We start from the raw sequence: 9,027 nt of genomic DNA, 5'->3' as shown, positions 1-9,027 counted from the left end.
GAGGGGGAGGGCACAGGGGCAAATTTCCCTTTACTACTAAAAACGTATGAGCAGGGTTGAATGAGAATGAGTTAGAACAGGGGTTTGATTAAGGGAGGATAATCATCACCGGATGGTCACCAAACCCTTTTGAGGTTTACCAACAGCAAAGATGAGAAAATGAGAATTTGGTCACTGGTCCGTCTTCGTATTATGAAGCAACGTTTATCTGAAGAATTTTCAATCTGCTTTATGGTCTTACTCCACATTCCACTGGGTTGTACCTACATGCCAAAATCAGCAACCTATCCTCACATAATAGCTAGCATCGTGAATTTTGAAAAAACTAACAAAAAGACTACATTATTAAAAATTTGCACTCAACTTGACTCAAATATCAAAAATACGTCCTTAAATTGATATTTGATAGTTAATATTTCCCCAGGAGACCAACTAGTTCTCTATATAAGCTACTTATATTTACATATGATCGTAACTACCAACATCACAGAAAAAACTTTATTTGTCAAAAACAGAAAAAAAAGACAAGGCAAGATATTGACAGGAATAAAGTAAAAACTTCGCTTCCCCCACATTTTTTCAGTTTTAAGAACCACAAGATAATGACAAATTTTGTACACAAATATAGCTTTTTAAACTATTTTGCAAAGAGACGTCAGTCTTCAGACGGTGACAGAATATAAGTTAGTGGCCAAATACGACAATCCTCTGGTTTTATCCTAGAAAAAAAAAATCAAAAAAAATCGGAAGACCCTGTATAAAATAAATAAATAAATTTGGCAAAATTCCATTAATGGCAATAAAACTACAAATATTCGAATTTTTTTCATACTATTAAACACCAAGCTTTTCTATTATTTAATAGTAAATATGAAACTAGTCCCTGGATTTGTACTGACATTTCGTTTGTTAATCCATTTTGACTCACATTTGATCATTACACAAAAAAAGAATGAAGACAACATAAGAGAAGAAAAACGACTCAAAGACTACATTCAGATGTAAGCCCCAGCAGGCCCCCCTCAAATCATCTTGTACATATACATGAGCCTTTTAGTTAGAAATATGTTTAAATACAATTGTAATTTACAAATTAAGATACAGCTAGGAGGGTTCAGGGGTGGGGGCTAAAAACATTTTAACCCTCTTTATTAAAAAATTATTAAACAATTTTATAATTATTTTTCATTATAAACATTTTTCAGACGAAGCGTCAATGTTTGGACAATATCAGACAGATTATGACGGTTATTTGTTAAAAAAAACACAAATTCCCGATGCCGTTTAATTTTTGGTTTTTAATTTTAACATTTCTTTCTGATCCTGACACCTTCACACACAGTATTTTGATTTGAAAGCATTCGAAATTTAAAATATTTTTTAACACTTTGCTGGATGATTCGACAAACTGATTTTACCTTACTAATAGCAAGCCCACCAAAAGGTTAAAAAGGCGGTAATTAAAACATTATATACAGAGCTTATAGACGAAGAACAGCCCTAGTTTTGGTCAAAAAAATGTTTGGTGCTAGGTATTGCAAGGATTATCTGAAGAATGGTGTGAACCTTGATAATGAATTAGAAAAGTTGTTAATGTCTAAACCCCAATTCTATGACAATCTACACGGTAAAACACCTTCGTACCAGAAGTACAAATCAAAATAAGTGAGTTGTAGTAAAAAAAAAAAAAAAAAAAAAAAAAAAAAAAAAAAAAAAAAAAAAAAAAAAAAAAAAAAAAAGTGCTAATTGATTAGTGATGGTTCTTGTACAACCGTGTAAGAAAAGTTTCAATTTCTGGATTTATTAAGTGGACTATTTCACCTTTCGCACCACTCAAAGACCAACAAACCACTAGGATTGTTTAGGTTTTTCCATTTAACTTGAAAGCAAATTCTGTCCTGTGAAAGCTTATCTTCCCATGAATTCGCACCATTTAAGCACCAAGAGGTAACTAAGATTAGTGCCCTTATTTATTCAACTTACAAATCTATGGCTAAATTAACAGACTCGTTAAGTCTAGACGTCAAAATACACCTTTGGAATGATAATTCCATCCTGTCAAAATTGAACTTCCTATTTCTTCGCACCATTAAAATGCTAAAAAGCCACTAAGATAACCCAACGTTGATCTGCTCACTTTATAAATCGACTGCTGAACTAGCAATCTCGTTTAGCCCCTAAAAACTTGAGAGAGAGAGAGAGAAGGGGGGTCAATGAAAATGCGAAAAAGCTATTGTTGAAAAAAGTACCAAAACATTGTATTTTTTTTTTAATCTCAGAGATCGGCAAAAAAATCTTGAGGGAAGGGGAATAGGCCAAATTAACTACAAATCTGAAGTATTTAAACATGACCTTCTGAATTCAAAGCATCATCCTATCAAAATTTACTTACAGACAACCGACATTTGGTATTAAGCCAAAAATGGAACTTAGGTTTGAAAATAGTGCCTTATGCGTACACACACAGAAGGTATGTTGGGATCAAAACTATGAGGAGCGAAAGCTATTTTCCCCTTAGAAGCATAACTTCAACTTGGGTATTAGGTTTGCAATATCAATTTCTACCACTTGAAACTCCTCATAACGTCTTAGAAACATGAATTGAAATCATGTGCATTTTTATGCTTTGATAGTAATAAAATAAATCATTGAATGTATTTGCTTTTAAAATAGCGCTGTCTACGGAGAGATAAATTTCGGCCAAAAGCTTAAAAGGCTCACTATTTATAAATACTGACAGATTAAGAGAGACAGTACTGAATATTATCTTGCTTTTACAAGATCTAGACAAACTCCGGTGCATCTTTGAGCCACACCCTACCTTTTCACAACAACAAAAAGCTGTACACATTTTAAAAATTAAAGACAACATGCTTTCTATCCAAAATAAAAGACGCAGTAATGAACTAATTTTTGATCGGGCGAATTTTCCCGATTCTCAAGATTTTCCGACCCCAATTACTCGTCTCATACCTACAAATTTAGTACGGTACAATACCTTATTCGTAAAGTTATATTTATATTTAAGTGCTCAGTGACTTATATTTGAGATTCCTACGTAGGGTGAAGTTATTGTTTACCTATCATCAAAATGTTATCTTCTAAGCAAAGAAAAGCTGGTAAGGCAAGAGTAGAAATTTAAATTTTACGCAGAAATACGTAGAAAATTGCTAAGGTGTCAAATGTGTCATCAACCAAGTTTTGCACACAATTTCAAATAAAATTTCGGGGAAACAATCGGTCTTTTTTTTTATAATCCACGCAGTTATTAATGATTTCGTTGTAAAATGGCAATGTCATTACATTTACAAGCAGGAAAATAAACACATACAGAAGAAGACAAAAAAGAAGAGAGAGAGGCAGGGAGGGATTGAGGAGGAAGGAGAAAAATGCCTTCACGGGAATTATATTGATCTGAACACATTTAAAATATAAAACATTTGTTTTGAAGCATTTAATTGTATGAGTCGACAAATGGCCTTTACCTTGCTACTCCTCAAAAAGATCCGAAAATTAAAAGGCTTTTATGAACTTCGGTGTAATCCGTCAAAGAGCTTATCGTTGCTTTTATTCTTATGTTCCGTTATTATATTAGAGTAGTTACATACCTTTTTAAGTACTCATTGCGAAGCCAATTCATCTGGTATCATTTTTGAGAGACAAGCGAGATGTGCCATTGGATGAGTCACCCCTTCTCTTTTTCTTTGTCAGTGGGATGTCACTTATATCAGACAATTTGGTGTTGATAGGACTGTTACTAAACTTTTGGTATGGTGTACTTGCTATTGGATTTGGACTGCTTTCAGGACTGTTTAGTTTGTCTAACCACGGAGAGAAGAGTTTCTTTTTGGGCGGCACAAAAGGTACTGACTGGGGGGACGAAAGCGCTAATTTGTTGTTTCTATAATTTCTCTCTTGGTCAATTAAACCCAAATTTCTTCCAGAATTTACATCACGAGATAATCTTCTAGATTTGGTAAGAGAATTTGATTCATTATTTTGCATTGAAGCATAATTTTTTTCCGCCCCTTTCATTGCGCTTTTAATCCTGTCATCTCTATTACGACTTGGAAGAGGCATTGTACAATTTAATCTTTTTGTCAGTCTTGCATTAGCATGAACCTTCAATTTCTTGTACTTAAATAAAACCTTGGCATCAAAACATGGATTTTCAATTCCAATCAACGTACTTTCATCATGAGTCTGAGATCTATTTGGAGAAAATTTTATCAAAGAATTACCACGGCTTTTTGCTTTAGGTTGTTGCTTTTTCAAATTTTTGTTGCTGATACTTTCATCATGAGACAGAGTCTGAGATCTATTTGGAGAAACATCCATTAAAGAACCATCACAGCTACTTACTTCAGCTTTTTGATTTTTTGTGCTGATACTTCCCTCGTAAGACAGAGTCTGATATCTAATTGGAGAAATATCCGTTAAAGAAGCACCACAGCTCCTTGGTTTGGCTTTTTGCTTTTTCCAAGTTTTGTTGCTGACTCTATCATTCAAAGTAGGTTTTACAGCAGCTATTGGCTCTCTTTCAGCATCACCACACTTGCTTACAGTATTTAAACTGTTAACTATCTCTGCTAAAGCTTTTGATCTAGACGAATCATTCACATTGGCTGCTTTGATTACATCATCTATCGCGCATGAATCTTCATTGCAAATATTTGTACATGCTTCTCCTTGGTTTACAATAAAACCATACCTTTGGGCACTTTCATCAGTATTGGTTAGTTGTGAGTCAGAAATCTTACTCTTCTTAGATTTAATCGTAGTCCATTGACTCTCAGATGGGTAAAACTTTGCACGTGAGTTTTGGCTACCATTAAAATTATCAGAGACAATAAATTTACATTCAGCTGATGTTTTATCCGATTTCTCTACAAGTTGAAAATTGCGACTGGGATGGGAATCATAGGTGCCGAGTTCGGATATTTCCCACACTAGCTTTCTGACGACTGACTCTTCAGCCACAGCCTGACTGTTTGTTGATTTAAACCTTTTACTTGTATGACAGTTTCTATTTTTTTTATACTTTTTATTTATCCTTTCTTTTCTTTTGCCATCTTGGATTGTGGATGTAAGATGTTCCAGAGTCAATCGTTCTGTTTTTGACAGATTACCTTTGTTCTTGTTCCTTGAGCAGTCCATATTCCCCTTTTTATCAGATTCAACATTTACAATACCTGACAGTTTATTAATTTTCTTCTTAGAACAAGACAGGTTGGTTGAGACTGTAGTAGAATTGGACCACAAATTACCAGCATCTTCTTCTTCCTTGAAATTGGACGAAAGGGAGGCCTCAGCTGCATCATTGCTATTAACAGAAATTGTAGTCTTATTTTGGTTTTTACTTTTTACCTCCCCAATTTTTCCCGCTTTATTAAATTCTTCCCGAGCCGATAGTGTCTCGACACTCCCCTTTTTCTTCAATATATTAGGGGAGTTAACAACCAGTTCATCCGATGAAAGTAACTTTCGTCTTTTTTTAATCTTTCTTATTTGATTCTTCTTCTTTTGAAGAGACAAACAGTCTGATACACTTTCAGTATTAAACGTCCTTTCCTGGCACTGACGTACGCTCGTTTCATATGACCGTGAAGGAATACAATCATAATCCGTTATGTTAGTGTCGGGCATCAAAGAGCTTGTTTCACACTGAATCGCCTCAGAATGGTCATTTTTCTGCGGCAGCTTTACCAGTTCATTAGAATCTTCCTGATGGAGTAAAGCAATATCAGCTCCAATATGTTTTAAATCATTAGAGATTTCATTGTGTAATGCTCGTTTTTTAGCCCTTTTTCTTTTTTTAATCTGTGACGAAACTTTATCACTTAATGGTCTTCCTTTGTTTTGACACAGGCTAGTGCACAGTTGTATTAACTCTGATGGCTTACGGTTACTATTAATTTCAATTCTTTTGAGAGGCCTTGAGGTTATTTCTGATGGACCATCCTCAAAATCACCATAATTTGACACTATTTCATTAGCACCAGTTTTGTCTTTAATATTATCACATCCCATAGTTTCATAAGCTTCAACTTCTTTGAGACTATTATTAGCAGAAACTTTATTTGCACTTATAATTTCTTTGTCTCCACTTTTAGAACTTGAATCTTCAAACACCTCTACTGAGCTTACAGTAGAAATATTGCATCTGACTCTACCAAAATCATCTTTTTGTCTGCAACTATGTTTAGGCTTAGTTTTAGATACAGAAACATTGTCATCTATAGGAGCAAGTCTTGAAGGGTTTAACATAATGGTTCTTTTAGTTTTTAAATCCTCAGATATCTCAACTGAATTTCCAGCAGAACCGACAGATCCGACACTAACAGAATCAGTTTTTGCTCTAAAACTGTGACTACTTGTAGGCTTCTCTTTAGACATGGACACATCGTAATCTTTTGAAGGAGTTCTTGATATGAAATAGATCTTATCACCTTCACTTTCTGAAGTACTATTACTATCCTTACATAGATCAATGAAAACAATTGAAGAATCATTTTCCTCTCCTATATTATTTACTTTCACAGATTCATCAATATGGATCTGGCTGACATCCTTTCTTTGGTTAGAGTCATTACATGATAGAATGTTGCTAGCGGAAATATTAGCAGGTTCTAAATTACCACTAGTGTCATCAATTACAAGCCTAAGGTCAGGAGTTGTTTCCTCGCACAGAACTATACCAATATTACTACTAATATCTTTGTCAGCCGTAAGCTCAGGACAATAACTAGTTCCTAAATCAGCACCATGGTCTTCAAGCAAGATTTCTGGTTCACAAATATTTTTTGTATTTTTATTAAAGCTAGACTGGTTCTTATTTGCACAGCGTTCTTTCATCTCGGTTGGAGTACATTGTTTATATGCGTGTGATCCAGCTTCATCTTTGCCACACCTTTCTTCCATTTCATATCGATTATCTTCACTGGAAAGGCATACATCAGCTTTAGGGTATTCAGAAAGATTTTTATGATTAGGAACAGTTTTTTCATGTCCAATGGAAGCCTTAGCAAAACTATGGGACTCATCAACACAATTTTTAGGACAGATACTCTTTTTAATTGGATTATAGTCTTCGAGGTGAGTGACGTTGTTTCTATTCTGACCAGACTTGCCCTGATTTGTAGAATCGTCTTCCTCGATGGGTAGATATTTTTCTTTCGATAGAACTTCATCATTGATTGCTAGATTGTTTGGAATATCATCATTATTTTTGTCAATTTCACCTTGGGTAGTTTCAGAGCACGAGAACCTACAGTAAATTCTCTGACCAGACTTGTCCTGATTTATAGAATAATCTCCCTCGTTCGATATATACTCATCTATCGGCAGAGCTTCATTATTTGTCTGGAGATCGTCTGGAGTTTCATCACCATCTTTGTCCTTTTCTCCATGGATAATTTCGAAGCACGAGAACCTACAATAGATAAAATACTCAGACATTGAATACATTTTTTGGAGTTGTAGAGAAAGCGTTAAAAACTAAACTTCCAGCAAGTAGTGCGACAGCTTCCTAGTTAAGTTGCGAACATTACTGTCGTCAATAGCCAGTGAAAGTGCCAAAAAAGGAGGAGGGGAAAATCTATATCCCCTCAAAATAATACAGCGGCTTTAGGACCAAAACATCAAAAGAGGCAAAAAAACGAAAAAAAAAATAAGTGACAATTTTTTGGAATTATAGACAATCGTAAAATCTGCTAGTTCTATGAGAAAACAGTGTCAAAGACCCCTCCCCAACAATCCCAGCGAACCTGTCTTCTTACAACACCCAATAGGCAAGCCTCATAATAACCGTAAAAAGAGAATGAAGAAAGGTAGAAAGAAAGATAAAGAATAGTATTCGACGACATACGCATAGACTCTTTTGAGCAAATTCGTCAATTTATCACGTGAAAAATAAATTGCAGTTACTTCCACTTAGAATTCACATATATATTTAAGCTAAGCAAAGATGAAGACAAACCTACACTACTTTGATTTTGTATATTACTGAAAATTACAAAGAGTTAACTGTTTTTCATTAGCCTTTAAAGGAAGGAGAGAGAGAGAGAGAGAGAGAGAGAGAGAAAGAGAGAAAGAGAGAAAGAGAGAGAGAGAGAGAGAGAGAGAGAGAGAGAGAGAGAGATAGAGAGAATTTTTTGAGCTAGAAGTACGGTGGTATTATCGGTTCAAATCACGGCCTGTCTCACGTAACTTCAAAATTGCAATACCTCTTTGAGAATTTAATGCAAGCAAATAAGGAAACTCCTAGAGGCAACATATCACATTTTAGAAATAGTTTTTTAAGATAGAAAAGATGATTATAAAAAGCAAACATCAACTGCCGTTCCATGGCCACTCCGATAATTAAGAAGAGCCAAGAGCTTATATGGCACTTGTGACGAGGCGAGAAGAGCTAAGAGCCAAGAGATCTTATGGTATGAGCTCTAACAAAATTCTATGAATCAATAGATTGATTTAAAAAGGAAAATAAGAGGCTTAATGCCGGTCAGGATTTAAAATAAGAGCTCTGAGTCACGATGTCCTTCTAAATATCAAAATTCATTAAGATCCGATCACCCACTCATAAGTTATAAATGCCTAATTTTTTCTAATTTTTCCTCTCCCTTTAGCCCCCCCAGATGGTCGAATCTGGGAAAACGACTTAATCAAGTCAAATTGTGCAGCTCCCTGACACACCTATCAATTTTCATCGTCCTAGCACGTCCAGAAGCACCACACTGCTTTGAGAAGCACCAAACTGCTTTAATTGCTTTGAGACACGATATCCTTCTAAATATCAAATTTCATTGAGATCCGATCACCCGTTCGTAAGTTAGAAATACCTCATTTTTTCTAATTTTTCAGAATTAAAACTACCCCAAAGAGAGCGGATCCGTTCCGTTTATGTCAATCATGTATCTAGGACTTGTGCTTATTTTTCCCATCAAGTTTCATCCCGATCCCCCCACTCTAAGTGTTTTCCAAGATTTTAGGTTTCCCCCCTCCCACTCCCCCCAATGTCATCAGATC

At 35.1% G+C, this 9,027-nt stretch overlaps 1 protein-coding gene across 4 annotated transcripts in view; it reads right to left on the bottom strand.

The window, feature by feature from the left end:
• Nucleotides 1–484: 484 nt before the first annotated feature.
• LOC136024906 (uncharacterized) overlaps nt 485–9,027 on the bottom strand; it is a 34,361-nt gene continuing 25,818 nt past the window's right edge. For all 4 annotated transcript variants that reach the window (XM_065700464.1, XM_065700467.1, XM_065700463.1 and 1 more), the window contains exons 7-8: nt 3,609–7,432; nt 485–719 (exon numbers count right to left, since the gene is read on the bottom strand). In XM_065700464.1, the coding sequence (XP_065556536.1) occupies nt 3,637–7,432 (3,796 nt within the window). In that variant the 3' untranslated portion in view covers nt 485–719; nt 3,609–3,636. The remainder of the gene's footprint in view (nt 720–3,608; nt 7,433–9,027) is intronic.

The sequence above is a fragment of the Artemia franciscana genome, chromosome 3 (assembly GCF_032884065.1).
Source record: "Artemia franciscana chromosome 3, ASM3288406v1, whole genome shotgun sequence".
Taxonomy (NCBI): domain Eukaryota; kingdom Metazoa; phylum Arthropoda; class Branchiopoda; order Anostraca; family Artemiidae; genus Artemia; species Artemia franciscana.
The sequence above is the reverse complement of the archived record's forward strand: the minus strand, read 5'-3'. Positions and strand labels throughout refer to the sequence as shown.